General features: G+C 44.8%; 1 protein-coding gene across 3 annotated transcripts in view; it reads left to right on the forward strand.

Annotated features, from left to right (window-relative positions):
• Positions 1–23,469, forward strand: part of ILDR2 (immunoglobulin like domain containing receptor 2) — a 51,757-nt gene that overhangs the window by 26,122 nt on the left and 2,166 nt on the right. The window contains exons 4-9 of one of the 3 annotated variants that reach the window (XM_024198918.2): positions 3,098–3,154; positions 5,847–5,993; positions 6,783–6,959; positions 18,870–18,986; positions 21,312–21,519; positions 22,288–22,960. In XM_024198918.2, coding sequence (XP_024054686.1) covers positions 3,098–3,154; positions 5,847–5,993; positions 6,783–6,959; positions 18,870–18,986; positions 21,312–21,519; positions 22,288–22,960 — 1,379 coding nt within the window. Of the gene's footprint in view, positions 1–3,097; positions 3,155–5,846; positions 5,994–6,782; positions 6,960–18,869; positions 18,987–21,311; positions 21,520–22,287; positions 23,318–23,469 lie in introns of those variants that run through there. The other 2 variants (XM_024198917.2, XM_024198923.2) reach the window with 2 other exon arrangements.

A 23,469-nucleotide genomic window follows, 5' to 3' on the forward strand; every position in this document is an offset into this window, starting at 1 on the left:
TGGCCTATTCAGTCCTTGGCTTTTCTATTGAGACTTCAGAGCATGGGGGGAGCGGCAGGCAGCTAATCCCAATTGGGGTGGCCTGCTAGGGGGCCTGTTCCCTAGGAACTAGGCTGATGCCCCCCATTCCATTTCATGCACGACACTTTTTGTCAGTACCATTCTGGGCCTGAATCAAGCTAAACCTAGAGGTGAAAGAATCTTATACCTCACTCCCTTCCCCCTTGAGCCATCTAATCTCTCCCTCTTGCTGTATATTTTTGCTTCACTTGTTGCTCATCACTGTGGGAGGAAAGTCGGCCTTCAATTAGCGAGCATTCATGACAAGCCTGTGTGCTACCTCCCCCAGCCGTTGCTGTGGTAACCGCTGGTATGAACAAGAGCGGCTGGGTCAGCTGAAGTGTTTCTCTGCAGCCTAGCCTACTTAACAGCCGTTATTAAAAATGAGGAGCAGGGGGAGGGTCTGTGAAGGGGGGAAGTTACATGGCACTGAGGGGACGGGTTATCAGTGAATTAACTCAGCCCGGGGAAAGAATCAAAGTGCTGAAAGTTAGATGAGGCACAGTCACTCAGTGTATTGTTTTCTGGTAGCCAGCTGGGCTATTCACGTCAACATGTTTAGGTTCAGATGTGGTCTCTGCCCTGGGTTTCACTGAATTGGCCTCTCCTGAGAGGGCTTTGTGAATTCCTTCACAGACTGAATCCCTCACACAGACAGGGAGGAGTGGGGAGAAAGCCTTGAGTGCAGAGACAATGCAGAACCTGCTGATGCGAAGGTGGGAATTTTGCTGAATTCTCAAGATTCCAGCTTTATTTGCCCTTCTGGCATGGTGAAGAGATCCACTCTCCTCCTAAATCCAGACACATCACATTGTGCTTATTGAAGGGGCCTAACTGAGTAAACTGTTGCACAGATTGCATGGAATGGTTGTCCTGCTTGTCATCACAACAATTTAGGATTTCCAACAGCAGCATGGTTTCTGACATTTGCCTCCCCCCACATATCACATCTTACAGCTGTGGTTTTACCAGGACATTCTTGGAACCATGAAGCACCTAGCCATAAAACCCAGCACTACTGCAGGGAGCTCAGGTTTTAGGGTGGGCTTCAAATGAGAGGCACTACATTGTGAGATGGAGTTACCCAGGCCAGTGTCTGCTCCCAACTGGTGTATCGCCCTCTTATCTCTTCATATTTTACCATCCTCGTACCTCTGATGTCTCTGCGAGGGACACAGTCTGCCTGCATGCAGAGTAAACAAACAGGAGGCAGACACACTTTCTGCAGCCGTGCAATGTTAATGTGTGTTTGTACCTGCAAATACATTTTGCATGCATGTGATTCTTGTGTGTAAATAAGGCATATATTTGATGTGCATGTGGAGCAAGTATGAGTATAGCATTCTTGTGATGGGAGCCATGCATCCGGTATGCATGTGTAGAGCATGCCTGTGATATGCAAGAGTTACCTGGCAGGCATCTGACACATACGATGCATGGCCCATGTCTTGTGTACATGACACAGATATATGTGTATGCTGGCTGAGAGTAGTCTGGACAGTTAGTACTTCCAGGGAATGGACTACCTGGATTCCATGAAATTCTTTGGACACACTGATGAAAATGTTGCCATAAACTGATGGATAGAACCCTATTTTAAAGTAATAAATAAAGAACACTTCATCTGAAGGATCAGTTTTACATCTTCTGCTAAGACTCTGACAGCTCATTGGGACTGATGGTTTTACAGTGAGTACCAGAACAGCTTTGATGAGTTGCAACAGGTTGCAAAGCACTGCCTGAATTTAGAATGTTCCTTGTGGCTCCAGCAACCATTTGTGTGGATTTTGATCTCTCTAGACACTCTGCTGAAGCAATGAGAAAGTGGAGAGTGAGATTCTGGTTGATTTTAACATGCTTCAGGGAGAGACTAGAAACCAAAGATTTTGGGTCCAGTTAATCACTGTGTTTGAGCTCTGCTCAGTGCAAAACCCGGGGGCGGGGGTGTTAAAGGTGACTTTATACCACCTTTCACTGACTTACACTTGGTTGCCTGCCTTACTTTCCATCCCCCATGTGTGTCTGTTCAGATTGCGAGCTCTTCTCCTTCCTGCATATCTGTAAATAACCTAGCAAACTGTTGGTGCTATATAAAAATACACACAGCACAGATGCACGCAGGGGCATTCTGTATATGTTCTGACATATATATATATACCTGTAGTATACTTTACCTACATTCAGGACATATGCTGTGCATTAGCAACATTTCATACATGCAGTTCCAAAACAAATAGGTACCAAGTTGCCCTTAGGGCTTGGATTTTGTTTGTCGCATTCACCGTAAATTCAAATGGAAAAAGCAAGAGGTGCAGTGAGGTTTTACAGAAATCCTTTCCTGGTTGGTTTGCTTCACTTGGATATCGGCTCCATATCTCAAAGCATCTCCCGGTTATAGCGACATCCCGTCATACCCCCACCCCCTATAGTCATTATGGCATCTCTTGTGAACCTATCTGTGCAGCTGCAGTGTCCCATATGGAAAAACATCACACGTACATGTGCTGTATGTATGTGGCTTACTTGTAGGGGGCACTGGGGTCAACACTTTTCTAATCCAGACAGCTGCGGTCTTTTGCACGCTCTCTCTTTTTTATGCCAGTAAAATGATTCTTTAAAAATTGAATCACTCAAGCCCCCAGATGAGTGTGTTTGAGTGTGAGTGTGCATGCCTACGTGTAGTGTGCGTGCGTGTAGAACAATACCCTGCAGGCCTCACCTTGTAATCATGCTGCACGGACCCCCTTCTTGCAAGCCTCTGCCTAGATTGGAGGGGCTCCATTCCTGACTCTCTCCCTCTCCCCCAGCCCAGTTGGTCAAATCAAGGCCAGACAGATACATAGACAGCCACCATGCATTGAGCAGGGCCAATTATTATGGAGGTGATGAAATCCCTGAACCATATAGTTCACTTCACAGAGAATATGTGGGTCGATCCCATGTTGAGGAAGGGGGCTGAAAGCTCAGGCAGGGGCTGGGGAGTGTGTTTTTCCTGCAGTAACCTCTCTCCCTGTTCTCCTCCTTCTGTCTTTTCTAGGCAGGACAGGGCTGCTTGCTGATCTCTTGCCCAGTTTTGCTGCGGAGATTATGCCAGGTATTCAGTCATTTAACCCTTTATTGACCCACTCTCTCTCACCTTGTTTGTCCATCCCTCCGCTGCACTGCACATTAATTTCCTTCTTACTTGTGTGCGTCTCCTGTATTCTGTGATAAACTGTCGCTTGTTGGAAGTGCATATTGCACTGAGAAATATCAAACCTCATGCTGGGGATAGGGAGGGGCTGTAACACAGGGATGCAAAAGACAGAAATAGCGGAGAGAGACAGGCCCAGCACTAGAATGGAAAAGTCTATTTACAGGACGTTTTATATCAAGCTGTATGCCTGTGTGCTCACACACCACCATGATTGTGGCAACTCCGTTTTATCCATACTGTAATATCTTGGCACCCTTGTACGTCTACAAAGTACAGTGTGGATGCACCCCTGTATGCCCTCAAGAAGTACTCTTCAAAAGCCTAACTTTATATTATGGGATACTGTTATGAAAATCAGCCACCGAAGGCTGCACATGTGGCACCCCTGCTAAAGGAAGGATACTAAGCCAAACCTGGCTGTGGGAGCTGTTCTTCTGTGCAGCAACGCTACGTTATCGGGGGATCTAGCTACAGCCAGATAGTTGGGGTGGGGCCTGAGGATTTTCTGGACTGCACAAATCCCTTACTATCCAAACTAATGGGATCCCACTTTTAAGCATTTCCCAACCCCATAGAGGTTCTAGTAGTCCAAGATTCTACATCAGATGGTCTTTCAGAGGGAAGAGATGAGAAAGCATTCGGCTCTGGGTACCTGTGAAATGACTGTAGCCTGAGGGCACTAAACCAAAGTGTGTCTCTCCCCACAAAATAGATTTCTCATACCCACTTTCATACACAAGAGCAGCTCTAAGTACACATAAAGGGGGAATAATCTGTCCCAGACACACACATGGAAAGGAGGGTAAAGACCCCTAATGTTAGCCATAACATTAGAGCCAGCAGAGGATTCAGTGTAGTAGGAGGAGTCTTTTCAACAAATATACTCAACAAGGCTTGATTCTCCAATTCCTTGCACCTTTTGTCACCATTTACACCTGTGCAAAGTGGATGTAAAATGCTAGCATATTCATCAGGTAGCTTTTTATACCTGCTTTGCACAGGTTTAAGTGACAAAAACAGCTGGAAGGCAGTGGAGAAACACACACACAACTTATGGAGAGGTTTCCTGATTGTGAGGACACTAAGCAACTCAGACATGGTAACCACAGTAACCTTAATGTTTATATGAATTTGATCATATTCAGAACTGCTGTGTGAGGAAATAACAATGGCTGTATTGGGAAAAGGATTATGGAATCACACTTTTCACTGGAAAAACGCCTTGATTTGTGTCTGTAATGGATCCAGCAGCGTCTTTTGCTATTTCCTTATACTTATTACTTAAGCAAGACCCTAACTTGGTACGCAGCAAAGACCTCCCTATAACTCCAAGGCCTCTGTGACAGGAGCACTGACTCCAAACATCCACTTGCTAGGGCTGAGTTGCAACCTAAATAAAATCTAGCCTCTTTTCCTGCTCCTGGAATGTCTGCAGGCAGATCCCAGTCTTCTCACATTGATTTGGTGAGTTTTTTCCCCACAGGCTTTTTTTTTCTTTATGGATTGATTGTGAAACACTGAGGGCAACTGCTGTTAGAGATTTTAAATTTGAGCTGTATTGCTGAGCTGCGATTGGTTGCCTGTGTCATGTGATATTGTTTCTTTTCCTTGACTGGATGAATGTCATTCCTTTAAAAAGGATGAGGACTTGAAAAAGCCCACTGTGCCTTTAAGTTTCTTAGAGAGGGATGGATAAGGGAGATTAGGGAATGTTAGCACATTTTTAGCCTTTTCCTTTCTGGGCCACATGAAGCTCTCCTGAGGCATCAATGGTAGAAAAATGTGGCTGCTGTCAGATTTCCTGGCTGGATGCAGCACTGAATGTAATATTCTCCAAGTACATTCACAATAATAATTGTGTGCGTGGGCCTAGTAGTGAAGGGGCAGGCAGAGCCTTGTTTGGTTCATTTACCGGGCTATTTATAGTGTGTTTTCTACCACCATTTGTGTAATTAAAACTAGAATGCTGGGGTAGAGCATGCACAAACAGGGCACAAACGCAGCTGGGGAAAACAAATGTTTGTGTAACATGTTTTATGATATTTGTCTAGCTCTGCCTCTAACCCTCCAAAGGGGATTGATTCTGTCCCACAAGAGCAGAGTAGGGCTAGTGCCTCCATACTGTTCACCCCCCAGCACCTCCTCTGTCCAGCGCAGTGAGAGGGAGCCTGTCTCCATGCCTCTCACCCTCTGTCTCCGAGATGTGACTGCAGGACATGTAGATGTACCCTAGCTAGCTTGAATAACAGCAGTAGTGAAGCTGTGGCAGCTTGGGCTAGCCACTCGAGTACGTACCCAGGGTCCTGGTTGGGCTTGTACAGCCGTGCTGCCACAGCTTCACTGCTGCTGTTCTTCGAGCTAGCTAGATGACAGCCAGCTTGAGTATATCTACACATGTTGCAATCACACCTCTGATTGCAGTGTAGAGTGTAGGAGGGACCTATTGTCTCCTTACTTCTCACCAGGAGAGATCCTGCTCCTTCTATTAGCCCTCATGCCTGTTCTCTCCCTACCCCTCCGGCTGGAGTCCTTGCCGTTGTCTTTCACAGGTGTTGTGTCCTTTGACCATTTGTTCTCATTTGGTTTCCAGAGTGGGTGTTTGTGGGCCTGGTGATCCTGGGGGCTTTCCTGTTTTTTCTCCTGGTTGGGATCTGCTGGTGCCAGTGCTGCCCACATAGCTGCTGCTGCTACGTCCGCTGCCCCTGCTGTCCAGATTCCTGCTGCTGTCCACGGGCATGTGAGTGATCTGGGACCAAAGTGCTAAGCTTCCTCCTACATCCCTTTTGCTATGTGTGAGGGAAATCTGCTCATACCCTTCCTCATCCTGAGTGCCCCACTTGACTAAAGATTGCCTGTTACTAAGAATGAAGCACCCAACCTATAGTTTAATGGTCAAATGCTCTGAGTTAATTAAGAATGTAATTCCCAGAAGTCTCCTGCCAGCGAGGTGCTGGCAACTGTGCCTGCTCCTCTAGTGTCACATTCCCCATCCCAAAGCTGCAGTCCTGTCAGGTGTGTTTGGTAGAAAGTGCTGTGGCTGCAGAGCAGAGAGCATTCTGGTATGTGTCTTTCCCATGTTGCAAAGCAGCTGCCTACTAGAGTCATGCAAAACACCTGCAACAAGGCCAGGTTCCATTGCAAACCCAAACCTCAGGCCAGCTTTGCTGAGGTTCATGAGCCTTTGGAGTAAGCTTGCCTCTTGAGAGTCCCATTCTGGTTTTCAGGATGAACTGCTACAAACCCAAACAAGAAATTGAGTGGAGCCTAGATTTATGTGCTGAATGCCCTTGACTAACCATGCTTTTGAGGGCCTTCAGCAGAGAATAAGCTGCCCCTTACCATTTTTGGAACTCCTTTTAAGCTCAGAGAAATCCACCGGCTCTTGAGTTCCATTCATAACACACCAGACGCCTCCTGCTGGGCAGTCACCAAAATCCGAAGCAGGAGCAGCAGCAGGAGTGCTGTTTTGGAGCACCTTGGAGGGGAAGGGTTGGCACTTTGTTGCTAATTATTGCTCTCTTTTCAGTGTATGAAGCAGGCAAGGCTGCAAAAGCTGGATACCCATCTGCTGTCACCTCCATCCCAGGTCCTTACTACATCCCCACTGTTCCGGGAGCTGGCGTGCCATCTCCTGTTGTGCTGATGGAGAAGTCGCATCCCCCTCCCCTAGCACCAAGTGACTCCAGTGGAGGAAGCCAAAATGGTAATCTGCACCCAGTCTCTCCTGTCAGCTTGTCAGAGCATTCTGAGTCAGCAGAGTCCTCGAAGGGAGTGGGGTGGGAGAAGGAGGGTTAGCTCCATGGAGAGAATGGTGTGATCTAAGCACAGGACTGAGATCCTGAATTTTAATCATGAATTTTAATTATTTTAAGCAAGTCACTTTGTACCTCAGCTTCACTATCTGTAAAATGGGAGTAATTATGATCTTCTGTGGTAGGGAGTTCTGTGGCTAGGGACCCTCCCCCTGGATGGACACGGACACACACAGAACCTGTCCCTTGCCCCAACACATCAGAACCTGGGCTCTGTCAGCCACAGCTTCCTAGAATGACATGGTAGAGAGCACAGTGACAGGCATTCTGACATAGCCAAGCCATAGTCCATTGTGGGCTTTAAAGATGTGGAACTTAACTTTGAAATTAGATCTGGGAGTGGACTGGTAGCAAGTTTACAATATCTGTGTGATGTGTCTACCCAACCTTCAGCCATCACTGAGAAACAGCCACCCCTGGGGAGGAACACAACATTTACTTAACAGGACACAGCCACATTACAGAACAATTTAGGGTGAGAAGTGGGGAAGAGCACTATTGCCATATGAAACTGCACAGGGAATTTGGGGAGAAGGAATGTAATCATTAATTATCAAAAGTTGAATTTTATCACAGCACCACATTGATATGACACCATTGAGAAGGCAATTAGATAACTTAAGCAGGGAATCAGACTTTTGAAATAATCTTCCACCTCCCTTATCAGCATATTCGTTTTTTTTTTTGAACTACCAAAAAATTCATCAGAAGGAGGAAGCCTGCCAAACAGTCGTGGGGCCACTCGATGATCAAGGTGCTAAAGGAGCACTCAAGGAAGACAAGCCTGTGTGACAAGGTCCCTCACCAAAAGTTCTTAAGCAAAATAATCAGTCATGGGATAAGAGGGAAGGTGCTCTCATGGATCAGTAACTGGTTAAAAGATAGGAAGCAAACAGTAGGAATAAATGGTAAATTTTCACAGTGGAGAAAGGTAGATAGCAAGGTCCTGCAATGATCAATACTGGGACCAGTGCTATTAAACAGATTCATAAATGGTCTAGAAAAAGGGGTAAACAGGTTACATAGTTTGCAGATGATACAAAATTACTCAAGCTAGTTAAGTCCAAAGTTGACTCAAAGAGTTACAAAGGGAATTTCACAAAATTGGGTAACTTGGCAAGAAAATGGCAGATGAAATTCAATGTTGATAAATGCAATGTAATGCACATTGGGAAATATAATCCTAACTATACAAATTAACTGTTACCACTCAAGAAAGAGATCTTAGAGTCATCGTGGGTAGTTCTCTGAAAACATCTGCTCAATGTGCAGCGGCAGCGAAAAAGCTAACAGGATGTTAGGAACCATTAGGAAAGGGATAGATAATAAGACAGAAAATATCCTATTGCCACTATATAAATCCATGGTACAGCCACACTGAATACAGTGTGCAGTTCGGGTCACTCCATTTTGAAAAAGATACATTAGAACTGGAAAAGATGCAAAGAAGGGCAACAAAAATGATTAGGAGTATGGAACAGCTGCCATAGGAAGAGAGATTTAAAAGACTGTAACTGTTCAGCTTAAAAAAGAGACAACTAAGGGGGTGGGTGGGGGAGGGCTATGACAGAAATCTATAAAATCATGAATGGTGTAGAGAAAGTGAATACGAAAGTGCTATTGACCCCTTCACATAATATAAGAACCAGGAGACACCCAATGAAATTAATAGGCAGTGTGTTTAAAACAAACATAAGGAAGTGCTTCTTCATGCAACGCACAGTGAACGTGTGGAACTTGTTGCCAGGGGATGTTGTGAAGGCCAAAGGTATAACTGGGTTCAAAAAATAATTAGATAGGTTCATGGAGGATAGGTCTATCAACGGCTATTAGCCAAGATGGTCAGGGACACAACCCCATCCTCTAGGTGTCCCTAAATCTCTGACTGCCAGAAGCTGTGACTGGACGATATGGACCATAGGTCAGACCCATTCTTATGTTCAGCTTCAACAATCTGTATATTTCTTCGCTCTTCCACTGAAATCAGAATGGGTGAACTAATGAGCTGGTGGAACAAACTTTCATCTTCGAAGGAAAGATCTGGAACAGAGTGTTTAGAAATAGGAAATAAATCAGCCATTGACCCAAAGCAGAAACATATCCAATGAAAAAATCATCTTCAGAACATGTTGGACTCCAGCCCAGTGCTTAATATTATTTTTCTGTAAAATGTCACTGTGACGGGTTGGATCACAGAAACCCCCTTGGGAGCTGCCACCCAATGTGCCAAGACTACCCCTGCTTCTGTTTTCCCTGCCAGCTTAGGGCTCCAGCACCCTGTCTTGCTGAGCCAGCCACTCCAGTCTGGCTCCAGACACAGACTCAGGGTCTGAATCACTTGTCCCCAAGCTGCAAGTTTACCCAAAAACAGCTCACAGGAGTGTGCTTGTCTTTAGCACTCAGATGCCCAACTCCCAATGGGGTCTAAACCCAGATAAATCCGTTTTACCCTGCATAAAGCTTATGCAGGGCAAACTCATAAATTGTTCGCCCTCTATAACACTGATAGAGAGATATGCACAGCTGTTTGCTCCCCCAGGTATTAATACATACTCTGAGTAAATTACTAAATAAAAAGTGATTTTATTAAATACAGACAGTAGGATTTAAGTGGTTCCAAGTAGTAACAGACAGAACAAAGTAAGTCACCAGCAAAATAAAATAAAATGCGCAAATCTATGCCTAATCAAACTAAATACAGATAATCTCCCCCTCAGAGATGCTTCAGTAAGTTTTTCTCAGACTGGACACCTTCCAGGCCTGGGCACAATTCTTTCCCCTGGTACAGCTTTTGTTCCAGCTTAGGTGTTATCTAGGGGATTCTCCATGATGGCTCCTCTCTCCTCTCTCTTCTCTTCCACCCCTTTATATATCTTTTGCATAAGGCGGGAACCCTTTGTCTCTCTGGGTTTCCACCCCCCCTCACTGGAAAAGCACCAGGTTAAAGATGGATTCCAGTTCAGGTGACATGATCACATGTCACTGCAAGACTTCATTACTCACTTGCCAGCACACACATATACAGGGAGACTCACAGGTAAACAGCCATCTGCAGACAATGGGAGTCATTAAGATTCCAAACCATCATTAATGGCCCACACTTTACATAATTACAATAGGCCCTCAGAGTTACATTTTATATTTCTAGTTTTAGATACAAGAGTGGTACATTTATACAAATCAGATGAACATACTCAGTAGATTATGCACTTTGTAATGATACCTTACAAGAGACCTTTTGCACGAAGCATATCCCAGTTGCATTATAGTCACTTATCAATTTTTTATAAAACTATCCCAGTTACATTATATTCACTTATTATCATGTTTTTATAAAACCATATAGACTGCACAACGTCACAGTCACTGCACATAGAATGCAGCACTGGACGTAGGCTGTGGACTTGGGCACATCAGGGGATTGTTGAATAGTTAGGGAGCATAGCCTCCCCCCAAAAAGTCAATGCTTGCTTTCAAAAATTTCACTGCACGTCACTGTGTCAGAGCACCTGGTTTCAGGCCTTGTTCCAGGCTCTTCAAAAGAATTAGGGATATGCTGCTTGAGATCCCAGCTCATTAGCACAATACAAGTGTAAATTAAAATTTATGACTCAGGTACAATTTAAAGCTGAATGGAAAGGCTCTTTATTTGCCAAGACCCCAGTTTATATAGACTTTGCACTTATAAAATAATAAAAAGACAGTTGAGAATCTTAAAAAGCTTTCTTATTTATATTACCATAGCCCCAGTCATAGTCCAGGACACCATTGTGCTAGGTGCTGTACAAACTCAGGACAAAAAGATGGTCCCTGTCCCAAACAGCCTAGATGTTTAGAAAACATTAATCATGAGATCCCTGCAAGGTGAGTTAATATGATTATCCCCATTTTATAGATGAGAAAGCTGAGGCCTAGAGAGATTCAGTGACTTACCCAGTATCACACAGTGAGCCAGTGACAGAGCCAGGAATAGAACCAAAGTCAGGATCCCCAGGTTGCCATTCTGAGTAGGGTAGCCCTAAACTCAAGACTTGACAGGCAAGTCAACAAGAAATAGACTTTCGGCTGTTCCGTTTGTATTTGTAATTTTTAAGGCAATGTGTCCACTTTAAACTGAGTTGTTACTAGTGAGGCTCTAGCATGGCTTTCCTGACCAATGAGGTCAAGGATTTTTTTGTCCAAGAGGTGTATTACAGACCTTGCGGAGCGGGAGGTGTTTGGGATGGGGGGAGGGAAGATGGGCAGTCATTTCATTTGCAAACACAGTGCTCAGGAAAAGCAATCCTCCATTCTGGTGAGGGAAATACTGCAAGCTCTTTAGGAACACAGTCTAAACTTGTAGCTAGCATGGTTCTGCTGCCAGTGTGGACATGGTCTTTTAGAAGGCTCAAAAAGCAGTGCCCCAAGGGACACAGTTAACACATAAGAACACATTAGCAGTTCATGAGGATGGAGTACAGTCTAACGATTAGGAAGGGCTCTGTTTCCACTGATTTGGCATGTGATCTTGGACAAGTTTCTTAACTTCTCTGTGCCTTAGTTTCCCTATCTGTAAAACAGGAATAAAAATATTTACTCCACTGTTAAAAAGGGCATGGCAATCTTCAGATGAAGAGAACAAGTGTGAAGTACTAGTATTTTGGGACCATACAGAGGCATAATAAAAAGGTTCAGTAAGTGGAGGATTTTGCATTGTTGTAATAAGATCTGATAAGTCAAACCACAGACACTAGGCTTCACCTGTAATAGAAAATATTTTCCTTGCACTTCCCACGATCGTCTTAACAGATATAATGCCAGTATTAGTTCCTAGATGCTTCCAGAATTAACCAGGAAATTAGTTTTCCTTTTGATACACAGCAGCAATAGCAAGCCAAGCATGAAGTTTATTAAGCCTAACTAATTTTCTATCAGTTCCAGGAGCTGTAGATGTAACCCAAATAGATATCTGGCACAACCTCAAAATGAATAATGGCTCAAGGGACTGGAATGTGAGATGGAGCCTGTAAACCACCGGTTCAAATTTCACAAAGGTCGCTATGGACTCAAAGTCATTCCCACTTGATGGTTGTTCAGTGGCCTATGTAAAACAAGGTGTGGGGGTGTCACGCTGTCTGGAGTGGCTCACAACTGTTTGTGGTTCCGTGAGGGCAGACATCCCAAACTGGTGGTAAGTGCTACAATTAGATTTCACCAAACCAGTAACAAATGTGAACTTCTGGATCACTCTAACACAGCGTTTCCCAAACTGTGTTCTGCGCAACACTGGTGTTCCACAGGATGTGAATAGGTATTCCGTGAAAGAATCGTAATTTAAAAAAAGGGTCTTTAAATTTTTTTTTCATTTTAAATTTGGCATATTTGAAGCGTAGTTTACAACTCTTTTTGAATGACTATAATTTAACATAAAACTCTTTTTCCAGTTATTGATAGATCTCGTATTGAATATCATGGCGTAAATTGAACGCGGCACACAAGCATGTTGACGTCTACCCCTTTTGGGCACGTTTCAGTTAGTGACGTCATACCCCTTCCGCTCGAGGCTGTGCCAACTGCAGCGGTATGCACACACCATTCTCTTTACGCTATGTTGAATATAATATATTCACGCAACACGTTCAAACCTGTGTGTGCAATAAGCACAACTAAACTAGCTTCCCTCGAAACAGTATAAATATTTGTGACAAACAAAATTTGACAAAAATCAGTATTTCTAAATATTGTTACTAAACCTAATCACAATAGATCTGTGGCTAAAAGAAGGAACTTTGAAATGAAAAGCAAGTTCTTCTGGTACTCCAACTGTGGCCGAAATAAACAAGCAAAATATTGTGACACTTCTAAGTGAGGATGAACAATCACAGTCTTTTGTTGCCGAAAAATCTGTTAGTACTAGTAAGTTATCCAAGGTGAAAGAATTTCCACCGAAGTATATCAAAAAACAAGAAGAAGCAGATGTTAAAAGACCAAAACGAAAGTATGATGAAAATTATTTGTCTTTCGGTTTTACTTGTGTTGGAAATAAAGATGTTCCTCATGTGCAGTGCGTTGTGTGCAACAAAATACTAGCAAACAGTTCATTGGCTCCTGCTAAACTTTGTAGGCATTTGGAAACCAAGCATGCTGAGTACAAAGACAAAGATATAAGTTTTTTCAAGAGGCAGCGTGACTCACTTGGAAATTGTAAACTTTCAGTGATTAAAATTGCTAAAACAGACAACGAAAGTGCAACAGAGGCATCTTATCGAGTAAGTTACCATATAGCGCTTGCCGGAGAAGCTCACACTATTGGAGAAACGCTTATCAAGCCTTGCGCGAAAGATACTGTAACATGCATATTGAGCGAGCAGTCTGGTAAAAAAATTGATGCTGTACAGTTGTCAAATAATACTGTGGCACACCGTATTAAAGATCTTGCCGATGACATAGAAAAAGAGCTAGTTTGCCGACTGAAAATTTGCCATGAGTATTCATTGGAGCTAGATGAGTCCACTGACGTTTCAGGACTTGCTGTGCTATTAGTATTTGTCCGATATAGATTTAATAATATTATTGAAGAGGACCTGCTCTTATGTGAATCTCTGCAAAGCAACATGACTGGAGAAGAAATATTCAACTGCATCAACAATTTTATCAGAAAGCATGAAATTAGTTGGGGAAAATGTATTGATGTATGTACTGACGGTGCTCGGGCAATGATCGAGAAGATGAAGGGAGCTGTAACGCCAATCATAAGTGTGGCACCAGAAAGCACTAAGAGCCATTGTGTTCTACACAGACAAGCACTTGCAGTTAAAAAAATACCAGCATATCTGAAAATTGTGCTCGATGAAGCAGTACAAAGTATCAATTTTGTCAAATCTCAACCACTTCAATCCAGGTTATTTAAAATTTTGTGCGAGGAAATGGGTAGTCAGCACAAAACGCTTCTTTTACATACGGAAGTGAGGTGGCCAGAGGAAAAGTGCTTGTGAGGCTTTTTGAGCTTCGTAGTGAACTACTGGTATTCTTCACTTCAGATAATTCAGGACGAAAATTTAATGACTGTCTGACAAATTCCTCGTGGCTAATGAGACTTGCGTATCTTGCAGATATTTTTGCAAAATTAAATTAAATTAATCTGTCGCTGCAAGGAAAGAATATGACCATTTTTACTACAATGGATAAAATTTTGTCATTAAAAAAGAAACTGGAATTCTGGGCATCTTCTGTTGAACAGAATAACTTCGACTGCTTCCCTACAGTACATTAATTTCTGACTGAAATAAATTCTACAGTCCATGAAAAATTTTCCAGCACCATTTTACAGCACTTACGTGACTTGCAGGCCTCTTTATTAGAATATTTTCCTACAACTACTGATGATAATGCTTGGGATCAAAATCCGTTTGTAATTACAGCCAAACGAGTCGGCTCTACTGCGCACGATTATGAAAGCCTAATTGATTTAATTTCTGACTCTGATTTGAAACAAAAGTTTAAGGATCTTCTGCTGAATAATTTTTGGAGCAGCCTAATAGAAGAGTACCCTAATGTGGCTAAACGTGCAGTTTGAGTGCTCCTTCCTTTTCCTACAACTTATTTGTGTGAGATGGGATTTTCATATTATACTGCAACAAAAACCAAATATAGGAATAGACTTGATGCTGCACCTGACATGGGGATTCAACTTTCCAGCATTATTCCTAATATTAAGCGAATTTGTGATAGAAAAACACAGAAACACCAATCCCATTAAATCCAAATTTGTATTTCTGTTTATAAAATAGATTTTCCTAGTAAAAATCTAATTTGTTTGGTGTTTGTGTATATATAAAAACAATTTTTTTTAAGTAGAACACTGTTTTTAATTTTGACTCTTGCACTTGATTTTTGTACTACGTTATACGCGCTTTCCAGTTAGAAATTGTTAGTTCAAGTTATTTTAAATTTTTAGTTTTGCTTTGTTTTATAAAATAAAATATATTTGAGCACAAATAACAAATTTTTTATTTGAAAACCAAACGACTACAAAATAATATTATAAGTGTTCCGTAATAGGCTAAAAAGTGTTCCGTGGCCAAAAAAGTTTGGGAAACGCTGTTCTTACAGTCTTACACCACTGAGTCACAGACAATCCCCTTAGACTCTCCAGTCTATCTTGCCACCCAGACAAACTGGACTTAGTGATAAGTGGTCACTTAGGCCTGGTCCACACTAACCCCCCACTTCGAACTAAGGTACGCAAATTCAGCTACGTTAATAACGTAGCTGAATTCGAAGTACCTTAGTTCGAACTTACCGCGGGTCCAGACGCGGCAGGCAGGCTCCCCCGTCGATGCCGCGTACTCCTCTCGCCGAGCTGGAGTACCGGCGTCGACGGCAAGCACTTCCGGGATCGATTTATCGCGTCTAGACAAGACGTGATAAATCGATCCCAGAAGATCGACTGCTTACGGCCGGACCAGGAAGTAAGTGTAGACCTGCCCTTACACCAAAAGTCACACCACATTTAGGTTGCTTCCAGTCCCATGAGACCAGTCACTTACACCAGATCAATTGGTACTCTAGATCCTACACCAAAGACAATGCCTGTACTCAATCCTCTAATAAACTATCAAAAGGTTTATTAACTAGAACAAAGGAATAAGAGAGTTATTTACAGGTTAAAGCAAGCAAACATATACACACCAATGAGTTACCATATAAATCCTAAGAATGACAGAGTTGTAGTGATCTGGGCCTGCCTGAAGTGTCTTTCAGGGCAGACCCAAGGGGCAACCCCTGGGGATATCTGGCTGCAGCTTAGAATCTCTGGCCCTTCAGAGTTCAAACAGCCAACGGGTGCAGTTTCTTCCTGTCAGTGATTTTTATTCCCTTCCCCCAGAGTCAAAGTGCACATCTCCTCTTCATGGGTGGGGTGGGAGGGGGAGGAGGGCAATCAACAAAATATTTTGTCCTCTGATGTCCCACAATGGTTTGTCTGGTGTCTATGGGCCTTCTTCTGTTGAGCAGGCGATAACACCTCCTGTGGCAAACTAGTATTTCACACTTGGTAATGTTTCTCTCCTGACTCTGGGGGCTTGAAGTTTCAGAGCAAACACTTCTACAGTTACAGAGCAAACATGTAAATATCACCTTATAACATGGGATATAGCTATTATCAATTAGATTAATGCACGCAGCAACATACAAGCATTTCATAGAGTCTAAACACTAAATATCTTCCTATAAGACTAATACCTGTTTTGAGCAAAACTAACATACAGGTGACCTGGTCAGGTCTCCAGTTACAAGGTTGTCAATTCTGAGCTAATGCCCGTAGCCTGGGCAAGAGGTGGCATCTGGCCTGCCAGCGTGACGGGGGTTAATCCAATTCCTAGTAGATACCGGGGTGCTGGAACAATTTTTATAATGGGGTTGCTGATGATGGAAACCATGTATTTGGTATTACTACTGCAAGCCAGGGGTGCAGCAGCATCCCCAACAACCCTAGTTCCAGCACTACCAAGTAGATATGTCAGAACAAATATCCATAATTGGCACTTTTGTTGGCAGTGTCCAGGCTAGAGTTCAGACACACTGGCAAGGCAGAGCAGGAAGTGCGCACTGCTGTAATGTAATAAGCTTTGTAGGGTAGAGATAGTACCTCTGTGTGATCTGCACATTTGCAGGGCTTATATGCACATAATTTTAACAATAACAAAGCACAATGGAAGAACAAAATTCTAGACTTCCATCAGCTGAGCTATTTAAGAGTGTTTTTTTTAAGGTAGACAAACTGCAGACACTATTCTAATAGCACCACACTATATCTTACGCATCTAATTGTTTTTACTAAGTACACATACACAAGGTCATAGTGTAATAGGGTTATTTACCTTACAAATGTACAGTAACAACATACAATAAAGCCCTTTCACACCAAAGTACTTCACAAACTAATTATAGGAATTGATTTACCCATAGCTGAAATGCAGCCATCTTTGGAGTGGAGCATAGCAGCACTGCACAGCAGTTTAGGACAGAAGGTGACTCAGGACTTGTCTACACAGCAAGTTACTGTGCAGCAAGCCAGGGTATAAATCTGCAGTGCACCAGCCTGCCACATAGTAACTCACCACGTGGACATGGCTACAGTGCAGTGAAAATCTTCAAGCAGCAGTATGCTAAGCTGCACTGCAAGACTTTCATGTGCTGTAGCCATATCCATGTGGCAGGTTACTGCATGGCAAACTTGTGCGCTGTAGATTCACAACCTGGCTTGCTGCGCAGTAATGTCCTGTGTAGACAAGCCCTTATAGTCCAACCAGTGCACACCATGCAACGTAACATGGAATCTATATGTTAGTCATTGCTGTATCAGGATGTGGAATAAATCGAGAATCTTCCAGCACAAAACACCAACCAACGTTATTGAAAACCACAGTATCAGATAAGTGTGCAAGCAATGTCTGGTGCATGCACAAATATGAGCAAGCATATTAAATCCAAACAAAATGGATTGGTTGGTTTCAAGTTCTAGATGATTTAAGAGTTCCCAGCCGGATTTCTTTGCTTGTTTCCCTGAGCCCCTTTCTCCTAGTGGGGTGAGTTTGGGTGTTAGATTGTTAGTCACATTTTGCAGCCAGACCAGTTCTGGAATAGCATGAGACTGGGACCTTTGCTTAACCATCTCTGGTAAATGCTTTAGTTTCTTCAAAGATCTGCGTGCTGTAATTCTCTGTTTGCAGAGTATGGGCCACATTGGCATAGGCCCTTTTGTGGGTTAGAGGGTAGGGGGAGGAAATGCACAAAGAGCCTTCCACACAATATACCCTATGCAAGAGCCCCTCATAATTACAGTCCCTGTGGCTCCAGCCACCTATAGCAAGCAGGGAGGAAGCAAAAGCATGGAGCTGTCCAGGCACACAGGTGGGGAAGTATGCCATATGCCACGAAGGGGTATAACACTCCCCTTGCAGGTGAGGTAACTTACTAGTTATGACTGAGCCCTACATTTTGTATAAAATACGGTATGTACAGACTGCAGCGGACTGCAGTTTTGCAGGTACCTAATAGAACAGATGGGATCTCTTTTAAGATTCTGCCATTGGCTCACCAGTACATTCAGTATAAACATCATAATTTTATTATTTACTTTTAAGGCACTTAAAGGTCTTAAATCTGAAGACACTTAATGGGCTTCCCTCTGTATTCCCTGGAACTTCTGATACCCCATGGAATATACTCTTCACCACGTCCGAGCAGAGCTCAGGTTGAGTAGGGGAGTGGGAGAGTGCAGCAGGCCAGTTGCAGCTCCCTGATTCTCAGCCACCTGGCTTCAGTGCAAGATAGTGCTGCTCAGGAGCTTATGCCACTGGTCCTTCTGCTAGTAGAGGGCCAGGCATAGCAGGACTCCACTCTGCCATGCCTCCTCTCACCCCATTGCTGCCCTGACAAATCCTTTCCTGAGGGTCTGAAATGGGGGATGTTCTCCTGAGGTTGACAAGGGTGTTACTTTACCCTTTGCCAGTCCGTGGGTGGGGTAGATTCACCCTGTCACAATGACACTACGTCAGTGTATTTTGTTGTATGTAGTGGTCTCTTCCAAACCCCTTTTGCTATTGCTGCATACTTTATAAACAACATAGTTGTTCAACCTCATATCATGTTGCTCTTGAATTTCACCTGAAGCAAAGACAAAATGACCAATCCACAGGCTTTGGGTGTTGTAGGCCACCTGCCTGATGATGTGGGCTCAACTAGCTACAGAAATTGTGTATACCAAAAGCCACTTCTTGGTTTGAAAGTGCTGTTCTCCAAATGTTTTCTTCTCCCAGCAGTGCGCAAGGGGTACAGGATCCAGGCCGACAAGGAGAGGGACTCCATGAAGGTGTTGTACTACGTCGAGAAAGAACTGGCACAATTTGACCCAGCCAGGAGGATGCGAGAGCGATGTGAGAAACAGGCATTGTATGACCCTTCCCAGAGGGGCCTGGACTAGATGACCTCTCGAGGTCCCTTCCAGTCCTATGATTCTATGATTAATAGTCTGGAAATTCATAGTGAAGGTTCCACAAACAAATTGAACTTAGACCCCATGGCCTAGCTTTTCAAGAATGTATGATGCCTAGAGTTAGGCTCAGAACATAAATAGGCACCAAAATATGTGACATGATTTTCAAAGGTGTGGCTAATCTAGCAGCTCTCACTTAAGTCAGTAGGAGCCGTTGGATGTTCAACACTTTTAAAAATCAGCCCTGTTTATGTAAAAACGTAAATAAGGAGTTAGGACCCTAACTTTTGACACCCATGTTTGAAAATCTAGGCTCACATTCCTGCCTTCTCTGTCATATAGCTATGATATAACTGTGGGTGTATGAGACAGTGTGGTGTCTGCAAAAAGAACAGGAGTACTTGTGGCACCTTAGAGACTAACAAATTTATTAGAGCATAAGCTTTCGTGGGCTACAACCCACTTCTTCGGATGCATATAGAGTGAAACATATATTGAGGAGATATATATACACACACATACAGAGAGCATGAACAGGTGGGAGTTGTCTTACCAACTCTGAGAGGCCAATTAAGTAAGAGAAAAAAAACTTTTGAAGTGATAATCAAGATGGCTCAGTACAGACAGTTTGATAAGAAGCAAATTTGATAAGTGTGGTGTCTGTATACTTTTAGAAGGAAATGTGAGTCTGTAATAAGTCTCTTAAGGTATATGTTATGTTATTGGTATAACAGCCCCAATATGCTTTGGGGGATGGAGAGGTAGTTTGTATTGGCCACCTCAGTGAAATGGTGGATCTGAAACAGTACGGTTGTTTCTTGCATTTACCAGGAGAAGAGATGTCAGGGATTCTAGCTGTCAATGTGAGGGCAGTTACAGTGGAGGAAGGTTTGTGACACTGGGCAATATGGGATGGGTCAGAGGCACTTTGTAGATTGGTATTTACAGTCTAGTGGGTGCGGGATAGAGTTCACACAGGCAGTGTGGAAGAGCTTTCATGGCATGGCAGTACACTGACTGAGGGTCAAGGGGCTGGTTGACATGTATAGAGGATATCAGTCTGTGGGGCTGGCAAACATCAAGGCAGAGTTCCTCTGAGTGGCCTCCACTGACTTCTAGGACACCTTCTCGAAGTGGTGAGGGCTGTGCAGGGTTCTCTTCTCCATGGGCCAATGAGGATTCCTCATTTTGACCCTAAAACCTGCACACCCATCCCTGTTTTTTCATTCCTTGTACCCCATAATCTGTGGGTTCTCTGGCCCCTCCCTCATCTGACGGGCCAGGCCTTTCATTGTTTTGCTGGGCTCTACCCACCAAGCCAGGGTTCACATCGCTGATGCCTTCTGCCAGCACACTTCAAAATAAACAGACGAACAGACCTAAAAACGTTGCTGGTGAAGAAGACAAGAGAGATCAAATGCCTGAGGTAGCCTAATGACTGACTCATCCAACCCAATGATATGAGGGGTCTTGACATTCATATGTGGTGGATACAGGTCATTTTCCCAAAAAACTTGTGCCCATTATCATTAGCCTGTGCATCCAATAAGTCCAACGAGTAGGTGTCTGTATAAAGATGCCTTTAGATCCTGGCAGTCACAGATGCACGAGCTCCCTCAATCAATGACGATAAAGGTTTAGGGAATGGCATTAATCACAGCTCTGTACTGATTAGGAGAAACTAACAAATTACATGTAGTTCTAAAACAGTCATCACGGAACGCATTGCCATTTACACCCACCAGATCTACTATAAAAAGACTCTCTCCAGATTGCAACGTCTGGAATCCAGATGTCATTGTGCTTGACGGGGTAGTGATTGACAGCGATTCAGCAGACGAGAGATGGCAGGGAGCGTGCAGATCATTTTTTGAGGGGGTTGATCTTGTTTTAGCTTGGCTAGTCAGGCCAAACCCACGGCCAGCCAGTCTGACACCAGAGGAGGTGCGTGTGTGCCTATGTGTTATGCCACACTTATACAAAACAGAACACCCATATAAGGCTGAAATTGGACAGGGCTGCACACCAGAGGCATTCTCCAAATCTGTTGAGAGTTGAGATCTAAAATTGACCCTCCTGGGGTAAGAGGGGCCCAGTCCAGCATTCTGAGAAGGGGTTTGGATTCTGTTTCTGATTATTTTTAATAGAGGGGGACTTGGCTTCTGTCTGAATGTATCAGAACTAGTCCCACCATGGTCTCACTGTCCCTTCTCACACACACACGTCTCCTCTGCAGTATCTGTTTCTCTCCCCTGTGTCCTGGCAGATAACAACACCATCTCTGAACTCAGCTCCCTGCACGAGGACTCGAACTTCCGTCAGCCTTACCGGCAGGTGCGAAGGAAACCCCTCCCTCCTGCGGGGGACCTGGATGGTGATGCGGAGTACTGGGCAGGGGTGATCAGCGGAGGTGGTGCATCAAGGACACAGGCGGTTTCTGATTACAGGGAGGAGAGGGACAACTTTAAGCACAGGTGAGCGCAGTGCTCAGGAGACAGCTGTACCTGGCCAGGGAATGGTGAAGGAAGAAAGGTCTTATACATCACAGCTGTCCTCACTTTCCTGCTGATCTGTTCCCGGCTGGCAGAGCAGAGGGGGTGCAGAATGGGGGAAGATGGAAATGGGGCCTGTCTTGGACAAAAATAGAATTGATCTGATTCCCACAGCTCTCCTTAGCCCATCCACTCAGGCAAAGCCAGAGCCCCTCCCATTCCATGTCTGATAATGTGAAATATTTGATAGTAATTTATAAGGCCAAGAAACCCACACCCCTCCCCTGTGTTCAGTGGGACTCCTGGGAATGGCACCCCAGTCTCTCTGATGCATTAAGAGATACAGTGCACTCTAGCAGGAACCACACCCCAGTCTCTCTGTGCCATGCGGTCTGCAGTGCTGGCCCAAGGGAATGGCACTCCACTCCTTAAAGCACACTAATCCACACATTCATCGCCTGGGAATCTCACCCTAGTGTCTCTGGTGGAGCAGCCTGTAGGAAGTCCAGCTCAGTCCCTTAAAGGCAATAGCAGGGATTCCCCTCCCCAGATGGTCTGTTGGTACAATGTACATTGTTCACTCAAAGCTTGCTGGTGACTGCACTATTGCAGGCTGGTTCTTAGTTTCCCCATCAGGGCATATGTGTGCCAACAGGCTTCAGTGCTAGGGAGTAGCTCTTGCTTCCTCCCCCCAGCTCCAATGGGGGGCACACACTGCATCTCACAATTCTGCCCTCCTCTCTCCTGCAGCCAGCAGAGATCGAAATCGGAAATGCTGTCAAGGAAGAACTTCTCTGTGGGCGTGCCGGCCGTCTCCATGGACGAGCTGGCGGCCTTCGCAGAGTCCTACAGCCAGCGCGCCCGCCGGACAGATGGTGGCCAGGAGCCCCGGCGTTTCGAGAGGTCGGAGTCGCGAGGGGGACGCGGCGGGGTGGTGCAGCACCAGGACAGCTCCTCGGAGGAGTACTATGGCAAGCGCAGGGGAAACCGCGAGCCGCTGACAGACTCGGATCGGGGCTGGTCATACAGCCCACCCAGGAGACGGGCCCATGATGAGAAGCACCTGCCCAGGCTGGTGAGCCGGACGCCTGGAGGGAGTCAGAAGTATGACCACTCCTACCTCAGCAGCGTTCTAGAGAGGAAGTCCCGGAGCTATGAGGAGAGTGGCGAACGGAGTGAGACACCCTCGAAGCTGAGCTCGCAGCCCAGCCAGCGAGGGGGAACGTATTACGCCTGGTCACCGCCGTCCACCTACAAAGCAGGGCAGCAGCAGCAGCAGCAGCCGCCAAAGCAAGAGGAAGGAGAAGACACCCTGCCTCCATACAGCGAGAGGGAGCTGAGCCGAGGCCCTTCGTACAGGACCAGGGAGCAGGCTTACCTCAACGCCTCGGACAAGAAGAGGAAAAAGGAGCCCAAGAAAACAGTGAGGCCGTGTCTGGCGCTCCTGATCCAAATGGGATGAGCGGGGAACACCAGGCAGGGGATGCTATCTAGGGTCTGGGGGATCACCAGACAAGAGATGGAGTTTAGGGTCTTGGTGGAGGAACCCCAGGCAAGGGGTAGAGTGTGAGGGACCTTGCCAGAGATGGTACATGTAGATTTAGGAGATCCTGAGGGTGAGGCAGCTATGGGGAATTTTAGGGGATCATGATGGGTAGAGGCAGGTGTTGTGATCTTTGCATTTAGCCAATCATCCTGGAGTGGGTGGGGCAGGAAGGGGAGGTTATCTGGGATAGAGCAGTCAGGGTGGAGTGACTGGGGAGGGGAGGTTATATCTGGGCCTAGGCGGATCAGATGGAGTAGGTGAAGAGGGAAGGTTAGGGGCATAGGAGGATCAGGATGGAGCGAGGGGGAGGGGAGGTTATCAGGGTCAGGGGAAACATGGTAGGGATGAGACATTATCTGGGGCTTAGAGGAATTGCGGGCCATATC

Source organism: Terrapene carolina, unplaced genomic scaffold, assembly GCF_002925995.2.
Source record: "Terrapene carolina triunguis isolate 2854851 unplaced genomic scaffold, T_m_triunguis-2.0 Scaffold558, whole genome shotgun sequence".
NCBI classification, from domain to species: Eukaryota; Metazoa; Chordata; order Testudines; family Emydidae; genus Terrapene; species Terrapene triunguis.